The sequence below is a fragment of the Rhinatrema bivittatum genome, chromosome 2 (assembly GCF_901001135.1).
Source record: "Rhinatrema bivittatum chromosome 2, aRhiBiv1.1, whole genome shotgun sequence".
Taxonomy (NCBI): domain Eukaryota; kingdom Metazoa; phylum Chordata; class Amphibia; order Gymnophiona; family Rhinatrematidae; genus Rhinatrema; species Rhinatrema bivittatum.
Window position 1 is genome coordinate 15,790,257 of NC_042616.1, and position 27,511 is coordinate 15,817,767.

General features: G+C 40.3%; 2 protein-coding genes across 2 annotated transcripts in view; one reads left to right on the forward strand and one right to left on the reverse strand.

The window, feature by feature from the left end:
• The window catches only part of LOC115086306 (zinc finger protein OZF-like), a 12,535-nt gene extending 11,786 nt beyond the window's left edge, over positions 1–749 (forward strand). Inside the window, exon 3 of the mRNA XM_029592739.1 lies at positions 364–749. Within this exon, the coding sequence (XP_029448599.1) occupies positions 364–749 (386 nt within the window). The remainder of the gene's footprint in view (positions 1–363) is intronic.
• Positions 750–4,674: 3,925 nt separating this feature from the next.
• On the reverse strand, positions 4,675–27,511 carry LOC115086307 (oocyte zinc finger protein XlCOF6-like). Its single transcript, XM_029592740.1, has 3 exons — positions 26,838–27,511; positions 22,827–24,915; positions 4,675–4,756 (listed from the first exon to the last, which is right to left on the reverse strand). Exons 1-3 carry the CDS (start codon positions 26,869–26,871, stop codon positions 4,675–4,677), a joined length of 2,205 nt encoding a protein of 734 aa, XP_029448600.1. The 5' UTR covers positions 26,872–27,511.

The window sequence follows — 27,511 nt, forward strand, 5'->3', positions numbered from 1 at the left end:
GGCCCCTTTAAGGGGTGGAGCCGGCCGCGATCCTGCAGACGCTGCTTCTCGGGGGGAAGCCATTGCTGCGCTGCGGCCCGTGCGCCGCGGACCGCTGGAAGGGAGACCCGGTACAAGCCCGCCGGAGGAGGTGGGGGGACCCGATCGCGTGCGATCACAATCGGGTCTCACAACAAAAATATACAGTAACTGATTGGCTTAATTTGGGCTGGATGCGGCAAACCCCTGACTGGATGGTGCTTCGAAAGGCTAAATGAGAGAAAGAGAGGGCGAAACCAGCCTCGCCCAAAATGGCCGACTGCATGGGAGTTGGAACCGCAGAAGGATGTGACTCAGCTCTAATTGTTAAACTTACTGATGTAGTGTCCTCGGCGTTGGATGAAAGATTGTCACATATATCTTCTCAAATTGAGGAGCTTAAATCGTCTTTATCTGACATTACTCCACGTCTTGATCATGTTGAGAGGCAAGTGTCGACAGTGGAAGACGATGTTTTGCAACTGGAGAGGCGTGTGCAGTCATTAGAGAAAGAAATGCAGGAGAAAAGGCTCAAGATCGACAACTTGGAAAACAGAGCCCGCAGGTCTAACATCAGATTTGTGGGGATCGTTGAGGATGAAAATTTGGTTAATGTGAGTACCTTTTTGGAGGACTGGCTCTTGGAGGAACTGGACCTACAAGAGCTGAGAGGAAAAATAATCTGTGAAAGGGCCCATCATTTAGGACCGAAGCAACAGGAATGGTCCTGACCAAGGGCAGTTAGTAAGTAGCACATTCAAAACATATAGGAGAAAATTCTTTTTCACTTAATGCACAATTGAGCTGTGGAATTCATTGCCAGAGAATGTGGTTAAGAAAATTAGCATAGCGAGGTTTAAAAAAGGTTTAGACAAGCTCCTGGAGAAGAAGTCCAGAAATTGTTATTAACCAAGTATACTTAGAGAATAACCACTGCTTCACAATGTGAGATAGCAGCACGGGAACTATTTACTGGTGGGGATCTTGCCAGGTACTTGTGACCTGGATTGACCACTAATGGAAGCAGGAATTGGGCTTGATGCACCCTCAGCCTGACCCAGTGTGGCAATTTTTATGTTATGTTGCATTTGTGGTCTGGTGGCAGGATAGCATATATTTTGCTGCTATAGCTGCTGTTTTTTCTTTACACAATGAGATTATAGAGAGTTTCGCTTGCTCATTGTATAAAGTATAAATCTGAGCTCCCAGTCTTCCCTCCTGGGCCCGTGCTCCTGGAGAACTATTCTCAGTGCTAGAGGATACCACATCATCCTGAGGGCAGGTCCTAGCTACGGGATTGCTTCCTTCCTCATCAGCTGATGCTCTCCTTCCAGGTATAATGTATGAATCTGAGCTCCCAGTCTGCCCTCCTGGGCCCCTGCTCCTGGAGAACTATTCTCAGTGCTAGAGGATACCACATCATCCTGAGGGCAGGTCCTAGCTCCAGGATTGCTTCCTTCCTCATCAAGCTGATGCTCTCCTTCCAGGTATAATGTATGAATCTGAGCTCCCAGTCTTCCCTCCTGGGTCCCTGCTCCTGGAGAACTATTCTCAGTGCTAGAGGATACTACATCATCTTGAGGGCAGGTCCTAGCTCCAGGATTGCTTCCTTCCTCATCAGCTGATGCTCTCCTTCCAGGTATAATGTATGAATCTGAGCTCCCAGTCTTCCCTCCTGGGTCCCTGCTCCTGGAGAACTATTCTCAGTGCTAGAGGATACCACATCATCTTGAGGGCAGGTCCTAGCTCCAGGATTGCTTCCTTCCTCATCAAGCTGATGCTCTCCTTCCAGGTATAATGTATGAATCTGAGCTCCCAGTCTGCCCTCCTGGGCCCCTGCTCCTGGAGAACTATTCTCAGTGCTAGAGGATACCACATCATCCTGAGGGCAGGTCCTAGCTCCAGGATTGCTTCCTTCCTCATCAGCTGATGCTCTCCTTCCAGGTATAATGTATGAATCTGAGCTCCCAGTCTTCCCTCCTGGGCCCGTGCTCCTGGAGAACTATTCTCAGTGCTAGAGGATACCACATCATCTTGAGGGCAGGTCCTAGCTACGGGATTGCTTCCTTCCTCATCAGCTGATGCTCTCCTTCCAGGTATAATGTATGAATCTGAGCTCCCAGTCCCAATATTCCTGAGAGTGCAGTCCCAGCTGATCCTGAATCCTGCAGCCTTGTGTGCAGCCTCAGCTCCTGCTGTCAGTGCTGGGCGGGGGAGGCAGAGGGCAGCAGTCAGAGGGGGCTCTCTCTCTCTCACATCCTCTCTCTTCCTTACCCTCTCCTGATCCTTCCCAGTCTCCCTCCCTCTTATGCCTCCGCATCCTGTTCTCAGGGTTGCCAGGTTTTCATGAAAAAAAAACCCCAACCCAAACACATGATATTAAAACTGCTTTTATTAGAAGCTATTTACATACAGAAAACACTTAAATACTTTTGTGAGTGTAATGGAGGAAATACAGTAGCTTGCAATAGAATTTAACCCCCAAAACTCTGGCTAGTATTTTAAGGTCTAAATTAATAATAGAAATCGGTCTTTAGGACCCAGATAGGGTTCCTACCAGTTTTTGCGATGTCCAATATCCCGGCCACATTAGAATTATTCGCCAGAGACCCCCCGCCTCCTGCAATAAATTGAACATATCAGTTAAAGGAGCAGCTAAAAAATTGGGAGAGACGTTTATAATATCCACTAGAAAGCCCATCTAACCCCAGAGATTTACCCCCCTTCAGGGATTTAATAACTTGGGGCTGAGGATGACAGGTGAGCCTTCGGGAACATCCAGGGCTCCACAATCCCTCTCCCAGAGGAGCCAAAGCATGGAACAAGGCTCATTGTGCCGTGGAGCCGTAGAAGACATAGAAGCAGGCAGACCTTTATCTGCGTCGCATGCCGGCTCTTCACCCCCTAATACCGATGACATCATCAGGATCAGGGGCGGGACCCAGGGCTGAGGATGACAGGTGAACCAGCAGGAACATCCAGGGCTCTACTAACTTTCTTAACCACATCCTCTGCCAATGAATTCCACAGCTCAACTGTGCATTAAGTGAAAAAGAATTTTCTCCTATTTGTTTCGAATGCGCTACTTACTATTACTGCATGGAGTGTCCCCTTATCTTTGTAAAACACTGCTTTACATTTATCTGTTCTAATCCACTCATGATTTTATACACATCTGTCATATCCCCTCGCAACTCTCTCTTCTCCAAATTGATCAGCCCTAACCTCTTTAGCCTTTCCTCATAGGGGAGCCATTCCTTCCACTTTATTATTTCTTTTGTACCTTTTCCAATATAACTATATCATTTTTGAGATACGGCGAGCAGAACTGCACACAGTACTCTAGATGTAGCCTCACCATGGAGCAATACAGAGGCATTATTAATTCTACATTTTATCCTCCATTGCTTTCCTAACAATTCCTAGCACTCTGTTTGATTTTTTGACTGCTGCCACCACACACTGAGCCAAGGATTTCAAAGTATTGTCCACTATAATACCCAGAACTTTTTCCTGGTTGGAAATACCTTATATATTTATTTATTTATTTATTTATTTATTATTTTTGTTATACCGAGTTTCATGATAGGGATCACATCAACCCGGTTTACAAATAACAATGTGTGCAAAGTATAGCGTAACGTAATACAAATTTCCAATAAAAATTTGAACTTTAAATACAGAGAATCAATTGAAAGGTGTGAGAAAGTTACAATGAAACAGGGAAAATAAACTTGGAACTGGAAGAGGGGAGAGAGGTTAAACAATGCAATATTTACATTTAATACAATTCAAGTGATATATGTGATAATATATTCAAGTGATATATGGAAGCTAACATCATGCAATATAGTGATATATTCAATATATCACTCCTAATATTGAATATAATATATTGAAGTGATATATGGAAGCTAACATCATGCAACTACAGTGTGGGTTACTTTTCCTCATGGGCGTGACTTGGTTCATGTCCACATTAAATTTCATCAGTCATTTGGATGCCTTCCAGTCTCACAAGGTCCTCCTATACTTTTTATAATCTGCTTGTGATTTGACAACTTGCAATAATTTAGTGTTGTCTGCAAATGTGATCACTTCACACTCATTGTTCCCATTGTGAGGAATGAAGTTTAAATGTTGCTATTACTTATCTATAAAGAAGAAATATAGGTTGCTTTACCTGTTTAATATTTAGACTACTTTATGCTGCTAATTGCTAAATGCTGCTAAAAATAGAGTAGGACACACTGACAGCTGGAAAACACCCGACTTGCTTTGCTAAATACAGTAGAAAGAATTAAAGAAATGTTTTAAAGTGTAGCTCTCTCCAGAAGCTGAAGGAGAGATTGAACTATGCTTTCAGCAATCATTTTTACACTTCTGACTCTGGACAGTTGCTCAAGGAGGGAACGGACAGGCAGGCTGTACAGCTGTGTCGCATAACCAGAAGCAGTGGAAAGTAGGCCAGAAATATAGGCCTCATCCTAGCAGAAAGGCAGTGCAACAGCCCGAAGTCAGAATACCTTCCCCAATCTCTCCCTGACAGCACAACACCTGCCTGAAGACCCCCTCACTATTGACAAAAGATGAAAGATAATGAGCCTCTGCACAAAGCAGAGGACAGCGACAACATATGAAAGCCAAAAGAAGTTCTTAGGCCCCTTGTACAGCACCACCCTTTTTCTGCAACTGTCTGAAGGAGAAGGTGGTTTTGCAAACCATAAACCGAGGGTAACTGCCAGAGGCCAGCAAGAAGCAAGCAACGGAAAAAGGGGGCAGGGATGGAGGGGGCGTTTGTTATCATTGTTAAGTTGCCGTGTTAGTTGTCTGTTAGGGCTCGGGTTGATGAATAGACTGCAGCCTGCTATAAAGCCAAAAGAAATAATGGTGTTGTGTGTTCTTTGGGGAGGTGACCGGGCTATTGGGCTGAGCGCAGGTCTTGACTTCTTGTGTTATATCTATTTATTAATGAAGGTTTTCTCTCACTCAGTACAAGACAATGGTCTCTCTCCTGTGTGGATTTCCTGGTGTGAGATTAGTATATAGTTATTAATGAAGGTTTTCTCTCACTCAGTACAAGACAATGGTCTCTCTCCTGTGTGGATTTTCTGGTGTGAGATTAGTATATAGTTATTAATGAAGGTTTTCTCTACACTCAGTACAAGACAATGGTCTCTCTCCTGTGTGGATTTTCTGGTGTGAGATTAGTATATAGTTATTAATGAAGGTTTTCTCACACTCAGTACAAGACAATGATCTCTCTCCTGTGTGGATTTCCTGGTGTGAGATTAGTATATAGTTATTAATGAAGGTTTTCTCACACTCAGTACAAGACAATGGTCTCTCTCCTGTGTGGATTTTCTGGTGTGAGATTAGTATATAGTTATTAATGAAGGTTTTCTCACACTCAGTACAAGACAATGGTCTCTCTCCTGTGTGGATTTTCTGGTGTGAGATTAGTATATAGTTATTAATGAAGGTTTTCTCACACTCAGTACAAGACAATGGATCTCTCTCCTGTGTGGATTTCCTGGTGTGAGATTAGTATATAGTTATTAATGAAGGTTTTCTCACACTCAGTACAAGACAATGGTCTCTCTCCTGTGTGGATTTCCTGGTGTGAGATTAGTATATAGTTATTAATGAAGGTTTTCTCACACTCAGTACAAGACAATGGTCTCTCTCATGTGTGGATTTCCTGGTGTGAGATTAGTATATAGTTATTAATGAAGGTTTACTCACACTCAGTACAAGACAATGGTCTCTCTCCTGTGTGGATTTCCTGGTGTGAGATTAGTATATAGTTATTAATGAAGGTTTTCTCACACTCAGTACAAGACAATGGTCTCTCTCCTGTGTGGATTTCCTGGTGTGAGATTAGTATATAGTTATTAATGAAGGTTTTCTCACACTCAGTACAAGACAATGGTCTCTCTCCTGTGTGGATTTCCTGGTGTGAGATTAGTATATAGTTATTAATGAAGGTTTTCTCAAGCTCGGTACAAGACAATGATCTCTCTCCTGTGTGGATTTCCTGGTGTGAGATTAGTATATAGTTATTAATGAAGGTTTTCTCACACTCAGTACAAGACAATGGTCTCTCTCATGTGTGGATTTCCTGGTGTGAGATTAGTATATAGTTATTAATGAAGGTTTTCTCACACTCAGTACAAGACAATGGTCTCTCTCATGTGTGGATTTCCTGGTGTGAGATTAGTATATAGTTATTAATGAAGGTTTTCTCACACTCAGTACAAGACAATGGTCTCTCTCCTGTTTGGATTTTCTGGTGTGAGATTAGTATATAGTTATTAATGAAGGTTTTCTCACACTCAGTACAAGACAATGGTCTCTCTCCTGTGTGGATTTTCTGGTGTGAGATTAGTATATAGTTATTAATGAAGGTTTTCTCACACTCAGTACAAGACAATGGTCTCTCTCCTGTTTGGATTTTCTGGTGTGAGATTAGTATATAGTTATTAATGAAGGTTTTCTCACACTCAGTACAAGACAATGGTCTCTCTCCTGTTTGGATTTTCTGGTGTGAGATTAGTATATAGTTATTAATGAAGGTTTTCTCACACTCAGTACAAGACAATGGTCTCTCTCCTGTGTGGATTTTCTGGTGTGAGATTAGTATATAGTTATTAATGAAGGTTTTCTCACACTCAGTACAAGACAATGGTCTCTCTCCTGTGTGGATTTTCTGGTGTGAGATTAGTATATAGTTATTAATGAGGTTTTCTCACACTCAAGTACAAGACAATGGTCTCTCTCCTGTGTGGAGTTTCTGGTGTGAGATTAGTATATAGTTATTAATGAAGGTTTTCTCACACTCAGTACAAGACAATGGTCTCTCTCCTGTGTGGATTTTCTGGTGTGAGATTAGTATATAGTTATTAATGAAGGTTTTCTCACACTCAGTACAAGACAATGGTCTCTCTCCTGTGTGGATTTTCTGGTGTGAGATTAGTATATAGTTATTAATGAAGGTTTTCTCACACTCAGTACAAGACAATGGTCTCTCTCCTGTGTGGATTTTCTGGTGTGAGATTAGTATATAGTTATTAATGAAGGTTTTCTCACACTCAGTACAAGACAATGGTCTCTCTCCTGTGTGGATTTTCTGGTGTGAGATTAGTATATAGTTATTAATGAAGGTTTTCTCACACTCAGTACAAGACAATGGTCTCTCTCCTGTGTGGATTTTCTGGTGTGAGATTAGTATATAGTTATTAATGAAGGTTTTCTCACACTCAGTACAAGACAATGGTCTCTCTCCTGTGTGGATTTTCTGGTGTGAGATTAGTATATAGTTATTAATGGTTTTCTCACACTCAATACAAGACAATGGTCTCTCTCCTGTGTGGAGTTTCTGGTGTGAGATTAGTATATAGTTATTAATGAAGGTTTTCTCACACTCAGTACAAGACAATGGTCTCTCTCCTGTGTGGATTTTCTGGTGTGAGATTAGTATATAGTTATTAATGAGGTTTTCTCACACTCAGTACAAGACAATGGTCTCTCTCCTGTGTGGAGTTTCTGGTGTGAGATTAGTATATAGTTATTAATGAAGGTTTTCTCTCACTCAGTACAAGACAATGGTCTCTCTCCTGTGTGGATTTCCTGGTGTGAGATTAGTATATAGTTATTAATGAAGGTTTTCTCACACTCAGTACAAGACAATGGTCTCTCTCCTGTGTGGATTTTCTGGTGTGAGATTAGTATATAGTTATTAATGAAGGTTTTCTCACACTCAGTACAAGACAATGGTCTCTCTCCTGTGTGGATTTTCTGGTGTGAGATTAGTATATAGTTATTAATGAAGGTTTTCTCACACTCAGTACAAGACAATGGTCTCTCTCCTGTGTGGATTTTCTGGTGTGAGATTAGTATATAGTTATTAATGAAGGTTTTCTCACACTCAGTACAAGACAATGGTCTCTCTCCTGTGTGGATTTCCTGGTGTGAGATTAGTATATAGTTATTAATGAAGGTTTTCTCACACTCAGTACAAGACAATGGTCTCTCTCCTGTGTGGATTTTCTGGTGTGAGATTAGTATATAGTTATTAATGAAGGTATTCTCACACTCAGTACAAGACAATGGTCTCTCTCCTGTGTGGATTTTCTGGTGTGAGATTAGTATATAGTTATTAATGAAGGCTTTCTCTCACTCAGTACAAGACAATGGTCTCTCTCCTGTGTGGATTTCCTGGTGCGAGATTAGTATATAGTTATTAATGAAGGTATTCTCACACTCAGTACAAGACAATGGTCTCTCTCCTGTGTGGATTTCTGGTGTGAGATTAGTATATAGTTATTAATGAAGGTTTTCTCACACTCAGTACAAGACAATGGTCTCTCTCCTGTGTGGATTTCCTGGTGTGAGATTAGTATATAGTTATTAATGAAGGTTTCTCTCACTCAGTACAAGACAATGGTCTCTCTCCTGTGTGGATTTTCTGGTGTGAGATTAGTATATAGTTATTAATGAAGGTTTTCTCACACTCAGTACAAGACAATGGTCTCTCTCCTGTGTGGATTTTCTGGTGTGAGATTAGTATATAGTTATTAATGAAGGTATTCTCACACTCAGTACAAGACAATGGTCTCTCTCCTGTGTGGATTTTCTGGTGTGAGATTAGTATATAGTTATTAATGAAGGCTTTCTCTCACTCAGTACAAGACAATGGTCTCTCTCCTGTGTGGTTTTTCTGGTGTGAGATTAGTATATAGTTATTAATGAAGGTATTCTCACACTCAGTACAAGACAATGGTCTCTCTCCTGTGTGGATTTCCTGGTGTGAGATTAGTATATAGTTATTAATGAAGGTTTTCTCACACTCAGTACAAGACAATGGTCTCTCTCCTGTGTGGATTTCCTGGTGTGAGATTAGTATATAGTTATTAATGAAGGTTTTCTCACACTCAGTACAAGACAATGGTCTCTCTCCTGTGTGGATTTCCTGGTGTGAGATTAGTATATAGTTATTAATGAAGGTTTTCTCTCACTCAGTACAAGACAATGGTCTCTCTCCTGTGTGGATTTTCTGGTGTGAGATTAGTATATAGTTATTAATGAAGGTTTTCTCTCACTCAGTACAAGACAATGGTCTCTCTCCTGTGTGGATTTTCTGGTGTGAGATTAGTATATAGTTATTAATGAAGGTTTTCTCACACTCAGTACAAGACAATGGTCTCTCTCCTGTGTGGATTTTCTGGTGTGAGATTAGTATATAGTTATTAATGAAGCTTTTCTCACACTCAGTACAAGACAATGGTCTCTCTCCTGTGTGGATTTTCTGGTGTGAGATTAGTATATAGTTATTAATGATGGTTTTCTCTCACTCAGTACAAGACAATGGTCTCTCTCCTGTGTGGATTTTCTGGTGTGAGATTAGTATATAGTTATTAATGAAGGCTTTCTCTCACTCAGTACAAGACAATGGTCTCTCTCCTGTGTGGTTTTTCTGGTGTGAGATTAGTATATAGTTATTAATGAAGGTTTTCTCACACTCAGTACAAGACAATGGTCTCTCTCCTGTGTGGATTTTCTGGTGTGAGATTAGTATATAGTTATTAATGAAGGTTTTCTCACACTCAGTACAAGACAATGGTCTCTCTCCTGTGTGGATTTTCTGGTGTGAGATTAGTATATAGTTATTAATGAAGGCTTTCTCTCACTCAGTACAAGACAATGGTCTCTCTCCTGTGTGGTTTTTCTGGTGTGAGATTAGTATATAGTTATTAATGAAGGTTTTCTCTCACTCAGTACAAGACAATGGTCTCTCTCCTGTGTGGATTTTCTGGTGTGAGATTAGTATATAGTTATTAATGAAGGTTTTCTCACACTCAGTACAAGACAATGGTCTCTCTCCTGTGTGGATTTTCTGGTGTGAGATTAGTATATAGTTATTAATGAAGCTTTTCTCACACTCAGTACAAGACAATGGTCTCTCTCCTGTGTGGATTTTCTGGTGTGAGATTAGTATATAGTTATTAATGAAGGCTTTCTCTCACTCAGTACAAGACAATGGTCTCTCTCCTGTGTGGTTTTTCTGGTGTGAGATTAGTATATAGTTATTAATGAAGGTATTCTCACACTCAGTACAAGACAATGATCTCTCTCCTGTGTGGATTTCCTGGTGTGAGATTAGTATATAGTTATTAATGAAGGTTTTCTCACACTCAGTACAAGACAATGGTCTCTCTCCTGTGTGGATTTCCTGGTGTGAGATTAGTATATAGTTATTAATGAAGGTTTTCTCACACTCAGTACAAGACAATGGTCTCTCTCCTGTGTGGATTTTCTGGTGTGAGATTAGTATATAGTTATTAATGAAGGTTTTCTCTCACTCAGTACAAGACAATGGTCTCTCTCCTGTGTGGATTTTCTGGTGTGAGATTAGTATATAGTTATTAATGAAGGTTTTCTCTCACTCAGTACAAGACAATGGTCTCTCTCCTGTGTGGATTTTCTGGTGTGAGATTAGTATATAGTTATTAATGAAGGTTTTCTCACACTCAGTACAAGACAATGGTCTCTCTCCTGTGTGGATTTTCTGGTGTGAGATTAGTATATAGTTATTAATGAAGGTTTTCTCACACTCAGTACAAGACAATGGTCTCTCTCCTGTGTGGATTTTCTGGTGTGAGATTAGTATATAGTTATTAATGAAGGATTTCTCACACTCAGTACAAGACAATGGTCTCTCTCCTGTGTGGATTTTCTGGTGTGAGATTAGTATATAGTTATTAATGAAGGTTTTCTCTCACTCAGTACAAGACAATGGTCTCTCTCCTGTGTGGATTTTCTGGTGTGAGATTAGTATATAGTTATTAATGAAGGTATTCTCACACTCAGTACAAGACAATGATCTCTCTCCTGTGTGGATTTCCTGGTGTGAGATTAGTATATAGTTATTAATGAAGGTTTTCTCACACTCAGTACAAGACAATGGTCTCTCTCCTGTGTGGATTTTCTGGTGTGAGATTTGTATATAGTTATTAATGAAGGTATTCTCACACTCAGTACAAGACAATGGTCTCTCTCCTGTGTGGATTTTCTGGTGTGAGATTAGTATATAGTTATTAATGAAGGTTTTCTCACACTCAGTACAAGACAATGGTCTCTCTCCTGTGTGGATTTTCTGGTGTGAGATTAGTATATAGTTATTAATGAAGGTTTTCTCACACTCAGTACAAGACAATGGTCTCTCTCCTGTGTGGATTTTCTGGTGTGAGATTAGTATATAGTTATTAATGAAGGTATTCTCACACTCAGTACAAGACAATGGTCTCTCTCCTGTGTGGATTTTCTGGTGTGAGATTAGTATATAGTTATTAATGAAGGTTTTCTCACACTCAGTACAAGACAATGGTCTCTCTCATGTGTGGATTTCCTGGTGTGAGATTAGTATATAGTTATTAATGAAGGTTTTCTCACACTCAGTACAAGACAATGGTCTCTCTCCTGTGTGGATTTTCTGGTGTGAGATTAGTATATAGTTATTAATGAAGGTTTACTCACACTCGGTACAAGACAATGGTCTCTCTCCTGTGTGGATTTTCTGGTGTGAGATTAGTATATAGTTATTAATGAAGGTATTCTCACACTCAGTACAAGACAATGGTCTCTCTCCTGTGTGGATTTTCTGGTGTGAGATTAGTATATAGTTATTAATGGTTTTCTCACACTCAATACAAGACAATGGTCTCTCTCCTGTGTGGAGTTTCTGGTGTGAGATTAGTATATAGTTATTAATGAAGGTTTTCCCACACTCGGTACAAGACAATGGTCTCTCTCCTGTGTGGATTTCCTGGTGTGAGATTAGTATATAGTTATTAATGGTTTTCTCACACTCAATACAAGACAATGGTCTCTCTCCTGTGTGGAGTTTCTGGTGTGAGATTAGTATATAGTTATTAATGAAGGTTTTCTCACACTCGGTACAAGACAATGGTCTCTCTCCTGTGTGGATTTCCTGGTGTGAGATTAGTATATAGTTATTAATGAAGGTTTTCTCACACTCGGTACAAGACAATGGTCTCTCTCCTGTGTGGATTTCCTGGTGTGAGATTAGTATATAGTTATTAATGAAGGTTTTCCCACACTCGGTACAAGACAATGGTCTCTCTCCTGTGTGGATTTTCTGGTGTGAGATTAGTATATAGTTATTAATGAAGGTTTTCCCACACTCGGTACAAGACAATGGTCTCTCTCCTGTGTGGATTTTCTGGTGTGAGATTAGTATATAGTTATTAATGGTTTTCTCACACTCAATACAAGACAATGGTCTCTCTCCTGTGTGGAGTTTCTGGTGTGAGATTAGTATATAGTTATTAATGAAGGTTTTCTCACACTCGGTACAAGACAATGGTCTCTCTCCTGTGTGGATTTCCTGGTGTGAGATTAGTATAGTTATTAATGAAGGTTTTCTCACACTCAGTACAAGACAATGGTCTCTCTCCTGTGTGGATTTTCTGGTGTGAGATTAGTATATAGTTATTAATGAAGGTGTTCTCACACTCAGTACAAGACAATGGTCTCTCTCCTGTGTGGATTTCCTGGTGTGAGATTAGTATATAGTTATTAATGAAGGTTTTCTCACACTCAGTACAAGACAATGGTCTCTCTCCTGTGTGGATTTTCTGGTGTGAGATTAGTATATAGTTATTAATGAAGGTTTTCTCACACTCAGTACAAGACAATGGTCTCTCTCCTGTGTGGATTTTCTGGTGAGAGATTAGTATATAGTTATTAATGAAGGTGTTCTCACACTCAGTACAAGACAATGGTCTCTCTCCTGTGTGGATTTTCTGGTGTGAGATTAGTATATAGTTATTAATGAAGGTTTTCTCACACTCAGTACAAGACAATGGTCTCTCTCCTGTGTGGATTTTCTGGTGTGAGATTAGAATATAGTTATTAATGAAGGTTTTCTCACACTCAGTACAAGACAATGGTCTCTCTCCTGTGTGGATTTTCTGGTGTGAGATTAGTATATAGTTATTAATGAAGGTTTTCTCACACTCAGTACAAGACAATGATCTCTCTCCTGTGTGGATTTCCTGGTGTGAGATTAGTATATAGTTATTAATGAAGGTTTTCTCACACTCAGTACAAGACAATGGTCTCTCTCCTGTGTGGATTTTCTGGTGTGAGATTAGTATATAGTTATTAATGAAGGTTTACTCACACTCAGTACAAGACAATGGTCTCTCTCCTGTGTGGATTTTCTGGTGTGAGATTAGTATATAGTTATTAATGAAGGTTTTCTCTCACTCAGTACAAGACAATGCTCTCTCTCCTGTGTGGATTTTCTGGTGTGAGATTAGTATATAGTTATTAATGAAGGTTTTCTCACACTCAGTACAAGACAATGGTCTCTCTCCTGTGTGGATTTTCTGGTGTGAGATTAGTATATAGTTATTAATGAAGCTTTTCTCACACTCAGTACAAGACAATGGTCTCTCTCCTGTGTGGATTTTCTGGTGTGAGATTAGTATATAGTTATTAATGAAGGTTTTCTCACACTCAGTACAAGACAATGGTCTCTCTGTGTGGATTTTCTGGTGTGAGATTAGTATATAGTTATTAAGGAAGGTTTTCTCTCACTCAGTACAAGACAATGGTCTCTCTCCTGTGTGGATTTTCTGGTGTGAGATTAGTATATAGTTATTAATGAAGGTTTTCTCACACTCAGTACAAGACAATGGTCTCTCTCCTGTGTGGATTTTCTGGTGTGAGATTAGTATATAGTTATTAATGAAGGTTTTCTCACACTCAGTACAAGACAATGGTCTCTCTCCTGTGTGGATTTTCTGGTGTGAGATTAGTATATAGTTATTAATGAAGGTTTTCTCACACTCAGTACAAGACAATGGTCTCTCTGCTGTGTGGATTTTCTGGTGTGAGATTAGTATATAGTTATTAATGAAGGTTTTCTCACACTCAGTACAAGACAATGGTCTCTCTGCCTGTGTGGATTTTCTGGTGTGAGATTAGTATATAGTTATTAATGAAGGTTTTCTCACACTCAGTACAAGACAATGGTCTCTCTCCTGTGTGGATTTTCTGGTGTGAGATTAGTATATAGTTATTAATGAAGGTTTTCTCACACTCAGTACAAGACAATGGTCTCTCTCCTGTGTGGATTTCCTGGTGTGAGATTAGTATATAGTTATTAATGAAGGTTTTCTCACACTCAGTACAAGACAATGGTCTCTCTCCTGTGTGGATTTCCTGGTGTGAGATTAGTATATAGTTATTAATGAAGCTTTTCTCTCACTCAGTACAAGACAATGGTCTCTCTCCTGTGTGGATTTTCTGGTGTGAGATTAGTATATAGTTATTAATGAAGGTTTTCTCACACTCAGTACAAGACAATGGTCTTTCTCCTGTGTGGATTTTCTGGTGAGATTAGTATATAGTTATTAATGAAGGTTTTCTCACACTCGGTACAAGACAATGGTCTCTCTCCTGTGTGGATTTTCTGGTGAGAGATTAGTATATAGTTATTAATGAAGGTTTACTCACACTCAGTACAAGACAATGGTCTCTCTCCTGTGTGGATTTTCTGGTGTGAGATTAGTATATAGTTATTAATGAAGGTTTTCTCACACTCAGTACAAGACAATGGTCTCTCTCCTGTGTGGATTTTCTGGTGTGAGATTAGTATATAGTTATTAATGAAGGTTTTCTCTCACTCAGTACAAGACAATGGTCTCTCTCCTGTGTGGATTTTCTGGTGTGAGATTAGTATATAGTTATTAATGAAGGTATTCTCACACTCAGTACAAGACAATGGTCTCTCTCCTGTGTGGATTTTCTGGTGTGAGATTAGTATATAGTTATTAATGAAGGTTTTCTCACACTCAGTACAAGACAATGGTCTCTCTCATGTGTGGATTTCCTGGTGTGAGATTAGTATATAGTTATTAATGAAGGTTTTCTCTCACTCAGTACAAGACAATGGTCTCTCTGCTGTGTGGATTTTCTGGTGTGAGATTAGTATATAGTTATTAATGAAGGTATTCTCACACTCAGTACAAGACAATGGTCTCTCTCCTGTGTGGATTTTCTGGTGTGAGATTAGTATATAGTTATTAATGAAGGTTTTCTCTCACTCAGTACAAGACAATGGTCTCTCTCCTGTGTAGATTTTCTGGTGTGAGATTAGTATATAGTTATTAATGAAGGTTTTCTCTCACTCAGTACAAGACAATGGTCTCTCTCCTGTGTGGATTTTCTGGTGTGAGATTAGTATATAGTTATTAATGAAGGTATTCTCACACTCAGTACAAGACAATGGTCTCTCTCCTGTGTGGATTTTCTGGTGTGAGATTAGTATATAGTTATTAATGAAGGTTTTCTCTCACTCAGTACAAGACAATGGTCTCTCTCCTGTGTGGATTTTCTGGTGTGAGATTAGTATATAGTTATTAATGAAGGTATTCTCACACTCAGTACAAGACAATGGTCTCTCTCCTGTGGGGATTTTCTGGTGTGAGATTAGTATATAGTTATTAATGAAGGTTTTCTCACACTCAGTACAAGACAATGGTCTCTCCTGTGTGGATTTTCTGGTGTGAGATTAGTATATAGTTATTAATGAAGGTTTTCTCTCACTCAGTACAAGACAATGGTCTCTCTCCTGTGTGGATTTCCTGGTGTGAGATTAGTATATAGTTATTAATGAAGGTATTCTCACACTCAGTACAAGACAATGGTCTCTCTCCTGTGTGGATTTTCTGGTGTGAGATTAGTATATAGTTATTAATGAAGGTTTTCTCACACTCAGTACAAGACAATGGTCTCTCTCATGTGTGGATTTCCTGGTGTGAGATTAGTATATAGTTATTAATGAAGGTTTTCTCTCACTCAGTACAAGACAATGGTCTCTCTCCTGTGTGGATTTTCTGGTGTGAGATTAGTATATAGTTATTAATGAAGGTATTCTCACACTCAGTACAAGACAATGGTCTCTCTCCTGTGTGGATTTTCTGGTGTGAGATTAGTATATAGTTATTAATGAAGGTTTTCTCTCACTCAGTACAAGACAATGGTCTCTCTCCTGTGTAGATTTTCTGGTGTGAGATTAGTATATAGTTATTAATGAAGGTTTTCTCTCACTCAGTACAAGACAATGGTCTCTCTCCTGTGTGGATTTTCTGGTGTGAGATTAGTATATAGTTATTAATGAAGGTATTCTCACACTCAGTACAAGACAATGGTCTCTCTCCTGTGTGGATTTTCTGGTGTGAGATTAGTATATAGTTATTAATGAAGGTTTTCTCACACTCAGTACAAGACAATGTTCTCTCTCCTGTGTGGATTTTCTGGTGTGAGATTAGTATATAGTTATTAATGAAGGTTTTCTCTCACTCAGTACAAGACAATGGTCTCTCTCCTGTGTGGATTTCCTGGTGTGAGATTAGTATATAGTTATTAATGAAGGTTTTCTCTCACTCAGTACAAGACAATGGTCTCTCTCCTGTGTGGATTTTCTGGTGTGAGATTAGTATATAGTTATTAATGAAGGTATTCTCACACTCAGTACAAGACAATGGTCTCTTTCATGTGTGGATTTTCTGGTGTGAGATTAGTATATAGTTATTAATGATGGTTTTCTCTCACTCAGTACAAGACAATGGTCTCTCTCCTGTGTGGATTTCTGGTGTGAGATTAGTATATAGTTATTAATGAAGGTTTTCTCTCACTCAGTACAAGACAATGGTCTCTCTCCTGTGTGGATTTTCTGGTGTGAGATTAGTATATAGTTATTAATGAAGGTATTCTCACACTCAGTACAAGACAATGGTCTCTCTCATGTGTGGATTTTCTGGTGTGAGATTAGTATATAGTTATTAATGATGGTTTTCTCTCACTCAGTACAAGACAATGGTCTCTCTCCTGTGTGGATTTTCTGGTGTGAGATTAGTATATAGTTATTAATGAAGGTTTTCTCTCACTCAGTACAAGACAATGGTCTCTCTCCTGTGTGGATTTTCTGGTGTGAGATTAGTATATAGTTATTAATGAAGGTTTTCTCACACTCAGTACAAGACAATGGTCTCTCTCATGTGTGGATTTTCTGGTGTGAGATTAGTATATAGTTATTAATGAATGGTTTTCTCTCACTCAGTACAAGACAATGGTCTCTCTCCTGTGTGGATTTCCTGGTGTGAGATTAGTATATAGTTATTAATGAAGGTTTTCTCTCACTCAGTACAAGACAATGGTCTCTCTCCTGTGTGGATTTTCTGGTGTGAGATTAGTATATAGTTATTAATGAAGGTATTCTCACACTCAGTACAAGACAATGGTCTCTCTCCTGTGTGGATTTTCTGGTGTGAGATTAGTATATAGTTATTAATGATGGTTTTCTCTCACTCAGTACAAGACAATGGTCTCTCTCCTGTGTAGATTTTCTGGTGTGAGATTAGTATATAGTTATTAATGAAGGTTTTCTCTCACTCAGTACAAGACAATGGTCTCTCTCCTGTGTGGATTTTCTGGTGTGAGATTAGTATATAGTTATTAATGAAGGTATTCTCACACTCAGTACAAGACAATGGTCTCTCTCATGTGTGGATTTTCTGGTGTGAGATTAGTATATAGTTATTAATGATGGTTTTCTCTCACTCAGTACAAGACAATGGTCTCTCTCCTGTGTGGATTTCCTGGTGTGAGATTAGTATATAGTTATTAATGAAGGTTTTCTCTCACTCAGTACAAGACAATGGTCTCTCTCCTGTGTGGATTTTCTGGTGTGAGATTAGTATATAGTTATTAATGAAGGTATTCTCACACTCAGTACAAGACAATGGTCTCTCTCCTGTGTGGATTTTCTGGTGTGAGATTAGTATATAGTTATTAATGAAGGTTTTCTCTCACTCAGTACAAGACAATGGTCTCTCTCCTGTGTAGATTTTCTGGTGTGAGATTAGTATATAGTTATTAATGAAGGTTTTCTCTCACTCAGTACAAGACAATGGTCTCTCTCCTGTGTGGATTTTCTGGTGTGAGATTAGTATATAGTTATTAATGAAGGTATTCTCTCACTCAGTACAAGACAATGGTCTCTCTCCTGTGTGGATTTTCTGGTGTGAGATTAGTATATAGTTATTAATGAAGGTTTTCTCTCACTCAGTACAAGACAATGGTCTCTCTCCTGTGTGGACTTTCTGGTGTGAGATTAGTATATAGTTATTAATGAAGGTATTCTCACACTCAGTACAAGACAATGGTCTCTCTCCTGTGTGGATTTTCTGGTGTGAGATTAGTATATAGTTATTAATGAAGGTTTTCTCACACTCAGTACAAGACAATGTTCTCTCTCATGTGTGGATTTTCTGGTGTGAGATTAGTATATAGTTATTAATGAAGGTTTTCTCTCACTCAGTACAAGACAATGGTCTCTCTCCTGTGTGGATTTCCTGGTGTGAGATTAGTATATAGTTATTAATGAAGGTTTTCTCTCACTCAGTACAAGACAATGGTCTCTCTCCTGTGTGGATTTTCTGGTGTGAGATTAGTATATAGTTATTAATGAAGGTATTCTCACACTCAGTACAAGACAATGGTCTCTCTCATGTGTGGATTTTCTGGTGTGAGATTAGTATATAGTTATTAATGATGGTTTTCTCTCACTCAGTACAAGACAATGGTCTCTCTCCTGTGTGGATTTTCTGGTGTGAGATTAGTATATAGTTATTAATGAAGGTTTTCTCTCACTCAGTACAAGACAATGGTCTCTCTCATGTGTGGATTTTCTGGTGTGAGATTAGTATATAGTTATTAATGATGGTTTTCTCTCACTCAGTACAAGACAATGGTCTCTCTCCTGTGTGGATTTCCTGGTGTGAGATTAGTATATAGTTATTAATGAAGGTTTTCTCTCACTCAGTACAAGACAATGGTCTCTCTCCTGTGTGGATTTTCTGGTGTGAGATTAGTATATAGTTATTAATGAAGGTATTCTCACACTCAGTACAAGACAATGGTCTCTCTCATGTGTGGATTTTCTGGTGTGAGATTAGTATATAGTTATTAATGAAGGTTTTCTCTCACTCAGTACAAGACAATGGTCTCTCTCCTGTGTGGATTTTCTGGTGTGAGATTAGTATATAGTTATTAATGAAGGTATTCTCACACTCAGTACAAGACAATGGTCTCTCTCCTGTGTGGATTTTCTGGTGTGAGATTAGTATATAGTTATTAATGATGGTTTTCTCTCACTCAGTACAAGACAATGGTCTCTCTCCTGTGTGGATTTCCTGGTGTGAGATTAGTATATAGTTATTAATGAAGGTATTCTCACACTCAGTACAAGACAATGGTCTCTCTCATGTGTGGATTTTCTGGTGTGAGATTAGTATATAGTTATTAATGAAGGTATTCTCTCACTCAGTACAAGACAATGGTCTCTCTCCTGTGTGGATTTTCTGGTGTGAGATTAGTATATAGTTATTAATGAAGGTATTCTCACACTCGGTACAAGACAATGGTCTCTCTCCTGTGTGGATTTTCTGGTGTGAGATTAGTATATAGTTATTAATGAAGGTATTCTCACACTCAGTACAAGACAATGGTCTCTCTCCTGTGTGGATTTTCTGGTGTGAGATTAGTATATAGTTATTAATGAAGGTTTTCTCACACTCAGTACAAGACAATGGTCTCTCTCCTGTGTGGATTTCCTGGTGTGAGATTAGTATATAGTTATTAATGAAGCTTTTCTCTCACTCAGTACAAGACAATGGTCTCTCTCCTGTGTGGATTTTCTGGTGTGAGATTAGTATATACTTATTAATTCATCAGCAATATACTAAAGAGGGCTTTTTTAAACTACACTCCCTAAAAAAACTAAAACCCCTACTACATCCCCCCGACTTCCGCACAGTTCTTCAAACCACCATCTTTGCCAAAACCGACTATTGTAATGCTCTCCTCCTTGGCCTACCGAACAATGCCATTCAACCCATTCAAATATTACAAAACACAACAGCCCGGATCCTGACTAACTCACGCAGAAATGACCATATCACACCGGTATTAAAAGACCTACACTGGCTCCCAATTGCATCACGCATCCAATATAAGACTCTCTCCCTTGTCCACAAGGCTTTATACAACCCTGAAATGAACTGGTTCAACGAATCCTTCCGCCTCCACCAATCCAACAGGCCCATCAGACACCAACACCTCGCCTCCATGCCTACACCTTCTCCCAAACATTACAAACTTACCTCCACGAGAGCCCGAGCGCTCTCTATTGCCGGGCCCACCCTTTGGAACGCAATGCCTGTCGAACTACGACAAGAAGAATGCACAAAAACATTCAAACGTAAGCTAAAGACCTGGCTCTTCACCAAAGCATACACCTAATTCCCCACTTTCACACTCACACCCATACTCTCCTTCCCTCTCCCCCATTCCTCACTCCCACCTCTAAATTCCTCCTTCGCCCCCTACCTGTTCAGTCCTCTTACCTTCTCCTGATTTCTCAGCTCGCCTTCTCCTTTTACCCCATCCACCCCTCCTCCCCCCCCACCCCCTCCCCATCCCCCCTCCTCCCTTATAACTCTACACAATTGTATTTCCATGGCATTGCTGTATTTATGAATACTTTGTACATAGTGATACTCTATATATATTTGTAAATTTTGCTCATAAGTTTTGTTTAATTATTTCCCTCCTCTTCTCCCCCTCCTCATTTGTTCATGTGTTAAATTCGTTATATCTGTTCGATGTAAACCGCCATCCCAGGCGCCTGTTTCAGTTACACTGTAATCCGATGTGATATCCCGGATGAACGTCAGTATATAAAAATTTTAAATAAATAAATAAATAAATCATGAAGGTATTCTCACACTCAGTACAAGACAATGGTCTCTCTCCTGTGTGGATTTTCTGGTGTGAGATTAGTATATAGTTATTAATGAAGGTTTTCTCACACTCAGTACAAGACAATGGTCTCTCTCCTGTGTGGATTTCCTGGTGTGAGATTAGTATATAGTTATTAATGAAGGTATTCTCACACTCGGTACAAGACAATGGTCTCTCTCCTGTGTGGATTTCCTGGTGTGAGATTAGTATAAAGTTATTAATGAAGGTATTCTCACACTCAGTACAAGACAATGGTCTCTCTCCTGTGTGGATTTTCTGGTGTGAGATTAGTATATAGTTATTAATGAAGGTTTTCTCACACTCAGTACAAGACAATGGTCTCTCTCCTGTGTGGATTTTCTGGTGTGAGATTAGTATATAGTTATTAATGAAGGTTTTCTCACACTCAGTACAAGACAATGGTCTCTCTCCTGTGTGGATTTTCTGGTGTGAGATTAGTATATAGTTATTAATGAAGCTTTTCTCACACTCAGTACAAGACAATGGTCTCTCTGGATTTTCTGGTGTGAGATTAGTATATAATTATTAATGAAGGTATTCTCACACTCAGTACAAGACAATGGTCTCTCTCCTGTGTGGATTTTCTGGTGCGAGATTAGTATATAGTTATTAATGAAGGTTTTCTCACACTCAGTACAAGACAATGGTCTCTCTCCTGTGTGGATTTTCTGGTGTGAGATTAGTATATAGTTATTAATGAAGGTTTTCTCACACTCAGTACAAGACAATGGTCTCTCTCCTGTGTGGATTTTCTGGTGTGAGATTAGTATATAGTTATTAATGAAGCTTTTCTCACACTCAGTACAAGACAATGGTCTCTCTGGATTTTCTGGTGTGAGATTAGTATATAATTATTAATGAAGGTTTTCTCACACTTGCTTCTGCTCTGGAGGGGCATTAAGTAATAAAATAAAATTTAGGGAAAGATAGCTTAGGTTTAGGGGGTGGGGAGGAGAGGAAAGGGGTAGAGGGAGGACGTGTAGGTAGGGGGTAGGGAATTCTCTCCCACTTCGCTCCTTAATAAACTGGGAGGGAACAGGGGAAGGCCCGAAAGAATCGCCAGATAGCATTACGAAGTTTTGCCACCTGCGCGTGCCACCTGCACGCGCAGGTGGCACGCGCAGGTGGCAAAACTTCGTAATGCTATCGGGCGATTCTTTCGGGCCTTCCCCTGTTCCCTCCCAGTTTATTAAGGAGCGAAGTGGGAGAGAATTCCCTACCCCCTACCTACACGTCCTCCCTCTACCCCTTTCCTCTCCTCCCCACCTAAGCTATCTTTCCCTCTACCCCTTTCCTCTCCTCCCCACCTAAGCTATCTTTCCCTAAATTTTATTTTATTACTTTTTATTACTTAATGCACGCTGCACATGGATGGTCAGGTGCTGCTTTGAAAATCTACCCCTAAGTGTATGTTTAGCAAGGAAGCTTTACCCATGCTCAGGTCATGTAAATGGTTTGTAGTGGGGCAACTGCATTTTCTGGTGTTTTGAGAAATGTTGCTTCCTAATAAAGGACCTTCCATATTTAATGCATGAGAATGGCCTGTCCTATGAGTGAGATTTCATGGGTTTTGTGAGAGCGCCCTTCTGTGTGAAGCTTTTACTACATTCAGTACATGAGAATGCAACTCCAACATTACTCTGCATCTATGGTACTGATTTAACTCCAACATTACTCTCTGCATCAATGGCAGGGGTGGCAGGAAATTAGAATCAAGCAGTTACCAACTGCCCCTGAATCAAGCAGTTACAACTGCCCCTGAATTTGGCAGTCAGTGAAACAGATAAGAATGGGGAAATAAGTGTGGGAGTTTGCTGGGCAGATTGGATGGGCCATTTGGTCTTTTTCTGCCATCATTTCTATGTTTCTATCTTTTCTCTGAGAATGGTTGCTCCCCTGTGTGGATTCTCAGGTGTTTTGTGAGAGCACCCTTCTCAGTGAATCTTTTATTACATTCACTACATGAGAATGGTCGCTCCCCTGTGTGGATTCTCATGTGAATTGTGAGTTTACCCTTCACTCTGAAGCTTTTATTACATTCAGTACATGAGAATGGTCGCTCCCCTGTGTGGATTCTTATGTGACTTGTGAGTTTACCCTTCACTGCGAAGCTTTTATTACATTCACTACACGAGAATGGTCGCTCCCCTGTGTGGATTTTCATGTGTTTTGTGAGGGCACTCTTCACAGAGAATCTTTTATTACATTCACTACATGAGAATGGTCGCTCCCCTGTGTGGATTTTCATGTGACTTGTGAGGGCATCCTTCACAGGGAAGCTTCTATTACATTCACTACATGAGAATGGTCGCTCACCTGTGTGGATTCTCGTGTGTTTTGTGAGGGCACCCTTCTCAGTGAATCTTTTATTACATTCACTACATGAGAATGGTCGCTCACCTGTGTGGATTCTCATGTGACTTGTGAGGGTACCCTTGCCAGTGAATATTTTATTACATTCAGTACATGAGAATGGTCGCTCCCCGGTGTGGATTCTCATGTGTTTTGTGAGGGCACTCTTCTCAGTGAATCTTTTATTACATTCACTACATGAGAATGGTCGTTCACCTGTGTGGATTCTCATGTGACTTGTGAGGGTACCCTTCTGTGTGAAGCTTTTTTTACATTCACTACATGAGAACGGTTGCTCTGCTGTGTGGATTCTTATATGACTTGTGAGGGCACCCTTCTCAGTGAATCTTTTATTACATTCACTACATGAGAATAATCGCTCCCCTGTGTGGATTCTCATGTGTCTGGTGAGGACACTCTTCTCAGTGAATCTTTTATTACATTCAGTGCATGAGATTAGTCGCTCATCTGTGTGGATTCTCATATGACTTGTGAGGGTACCCTTCCTAGTGAATCTTTTATTACATTCACTACATGAAAATAGCCGCTCACCTGTGTGGATTCTCATGTGACTTGTGAGGACACTCTTCTGCGTGAATCTTTTATTACATTCACTACACGAGATTAGTCGCTCACCTGTGTGGATTCTCGTGTGTCTTGTGAGGGCACCCTTCACAGAGAAGCTTTTATTACATTCAGTACATGAAAATAGCCGCTCACCTGTGTGGATTCTCATGTGACTTGTGAGGACACTCTTCTGCGTGAATCTTTTATTACATTCACTACACGAGATTAGTCGCTCACCTGTGTGGATTCTCGTGTGTCTTGTGAGGGCACCCTTGACAGAGAAGCTTTTATTACATTCAGTACATGAGAATGGTCTTTCACCTGTGTGGATGCGGTGGTGCAACATTAGCGTATTCTTACGAGTGAAGTTTTTCCCACACTCACTGCAGTTAAATGGTTTGTGTCCAGTGTGGATTTGCTGGTGTTGTGTGAGGTTTTTGTTCCTTACAAAAATTTTTCCACTTTTACTGCTTGAGAATGGTCTCTCTCCATGGTGGATTTTGTGATGTAATTTTAACTTATACTTAATAATTAAACTTTTCCTCCAATCACTGCAGAGGAAAGGTTTCTCCCTTTTATGTATGTTTAGGTGCACTTTTAGATTTTTCTTCTGACTGAAGCTTTTCCTACAGTTATTGCACAGAAATAGTGTTTGGAGTGGGTGGGATTTCTGGTGCAATATTAAATGTGATTCCTTACCAAAGCTTTTACCACAAGAGTCACACAGAAAGGATTTCTTCCTTTTCCCATCCCTCTGGTGAAGGTCAGAAGTCTTTTGATCATTGTTATTGCTCTGAAAGGGTCTTTCTGGGCTCACATGTCTCTGGTGCTCAGGGATGACTTTGACCTCCATCTCACATGCAGTGACTCCAACCCGTGGGTCTCCTGCAGGGTCTCTCTGCTTCTTCTCTGACTCCTGCTGATTATTCCTTGTGTTTCTCCTCTCAGTCCCCTGCGAAACATTCACAAAACCATGTCCTGATTCTCTTGGGATCAGTCCTTCTTCCATAGGATGTTCTTCTCGATTCTCCTCCTTTATGTGCTGTGTGACCTCATCACTTGCTGGTGATAGAAGAAGACATTAATCAGATATTAGTGACCATGCAAATGGATCCAGGTTTCTGATCTTTAATCACTGCTCTGGCAGTGTCACACAGTGATAAAGCTGTGCCCTTCTGACCAAGCACTGGTGCCCATGAAAAACGTCTAACAATGGGGTTTGCACCAAAAGCCTTATGAGATGAGCTCCTAAATATGTATAACCTAGAGGAGAGGAGAAAGGGGGAGATATGATAGAGACACTTACATACCTGAAAGGTAATAATGCTCAAGAAGTAAACTTCTTTAATGGAAAATAATTTGTACAGCAAAGGTTCCAAGGGGGGAGACTAGGAATAATATCAAGAGATATATTTTCTTCACAGAAAGTGTGGTGGATGCCTGGAATTATCTCACCACAGTGTTGGAGATGAAAACTGTAACAGAATATAAAAAATAACAGCAGGATAAACACAGAAGAGAGAGATGGAGAGAATGAGAGATAAGAGGTCAGGAATGTAGGTGAGCTTGCTGGAAACAAAGCAGATACTCCATAGATAAAACCTGAGAGGGAGGAGAGTGGGGGTAGGATAAGCTTGGAGGGGAAGGATGAGAGTTACCACGGAAGGACAGGACTGAAATTGATATCCAGAGAAGGGCAGGTGTGATGACAGGAAAGACAGTGAGATTCTCTTAGGGTGAGAGGTGATGGCTTAATGAGAGGAAGAAAACTTTGTAAAGCAATGGACAAGGCAGAAGACAGAATGGCTGAGGAGGTGGAGAATATGGGAAACTGACAGTGCACCTGATGTTCCCTTTGGGTACTTGCCAGGTTCTTATGGCCTGGATTGGCCACTGTATGCTAGGCTTGATGGACCCTTGGTCTGACCCAGTATGGCATGCTCTTATGTTCTTAATGGACAGAAGTGGGGAATGAGACTGGGTAGGGTTAGCATCAGGAAGAGGAAGGAGAATGGATCCATAGGTAGGGGAGAAAGGAAAAATGGCCATGAGACAGCTAGAAGTGTGCAGACAAGCTGAAACCTCCCTATTTTATCAGTGCATGGCTAAGTATGTCACAGGGTAATGACAGTCATGAAGCAAGCTCAGACCTCTTGTATCCTGCTGTTCATATTCAGCTAATTGTAAAACAAGACTGCACGCGACCGTACGTGCACATGGGAGCGAATGAACAAAGATACGCTGGAGTTTTAAATCATGTGTACAAGTACATGTGTACGATGTAAAATACGCCCAGCATGTGTACTCGAGCAGATGTAAAGCACATTTCTTCCTTAAGAATTTGTCGGCTTTAAAGCCATTCCCAGTTTTACCCATTAGCCCAGCAGTTTGCCCAGTCTCTCTCAGGGTCATCCAGACCCTTCTAGTTCTTCATCCTGAACTCCCCCCAATTGAGCAAGACCCCTCACCCTATCGTGTTAGTCCTAAAAAGTGATTTCTGCAGACTTACACTTCATCAGGAGCAGCAGGAAATATACGCAGCTAACAGTGCGCCACGAGCAGCGGCCGCCAGATTTACACACTGAACTGCTGGCCTTGCCCCTTTTTTAGCACGAGCAAGTAATTAGCAGCTTTTGAAATTCATGTCGCTCACGTGCGGCCACGTATTCATCTTTTAGTGCGAGTAACGCTTTAAAATTTGGCCCATTCAGGCCTGTATCCTGGCCCTGCTGCTGAGGGCTCAGTCAAGTCCCTTGAGAAACTTTGTGGATGCTCCCCAGCAGGTGCCTCATGAAAGACATCTGCGATAAATTCCTAGACTGCCTTGCAGGGGCCGTCTCACGTGAAAAGAGACAAACAACCAATCTCAGGTGCCAGCTCAGACCCAGAGCAATGCTGGAGCTGGAGTCAGGAGAAAAGTCACAAACGACCTTCAGTAAATCAGCCCTCGAGTCCACTAAACATGCAGATAATGCAATTTTTACCTAGGGAGATGAGGGTCTCATAATTCTCCTTCATCACCTCCCTGTAAAGCTCCTTCTGCCCTTCATCTAAATACCCCCACTCCTCCTGGGAGAAATAGACAGCGATGTCCTCAAACGTCACCCGCACCTGAAACACAAACCAGAAACACTCAGAGACACGTGGAGGGGCTCAGGATGCATTAGATCTCAGCTGGATTTATTATCCTAACATTTTATCATTGAAAAGAGGAAACCAGGACCCCTCTTCCCCAGGAAATGCCAGATTTGTTCCCTCTGTGTTGCCCCTAGAATCAGTTTCCTCCATAGACCCCAGGGTTTTCAAATCAAACTGGAACATATTCTCTAATACCAGAGACAGAGAATATGAAATGTCATTGGGTGGATAAATCACATTATAATAAAAAGGAAGCTATAAGAGCATTATCCAGAACATCAGGAACATCTGGTTCTATTCCATCAGGAGGACTCGCTGTGCTAAATCCTAACAGGGCAGGAAGAGTTTGGTGTCCTGGGCAGTGACATATCTCCCATTGTGATGTACAAATTCTGTATTCAGGGGTGTTGCAAACCATGGCCACATAGGGATCGTGCCCCAAATCTCAAACAGCTGTTTGGTTTCCTTCTCTGCAGGGAAAAGGAAAGGAGAAATTAATACTTACCTGATAATTTCCTTT

Excerpts from the sequence above, each read along its gene's own strand:
- LOC115086307 (XM_029592740.1), bottom strand. The coding sequence starts at position 26,871 with ATGAAGGAGAATTATGAGACCCTCATCTCCCTAG. Across the intron at positions 24,916-26,837 it reads TGAGACCCTCATCTCCCTAG|CAAGTGATGAGGTCACACAG; the intron begins GTAAAAATTGCA and ends TTCTATCACCAG. Across the intron at positions 4,757-22,826 it reads CTGAGAATCCACACAGGGGA|TTACCCTCGGTTTATGGTTT; the intron begins GCAACCATTCTC and ends GGCCTCTGGCAG.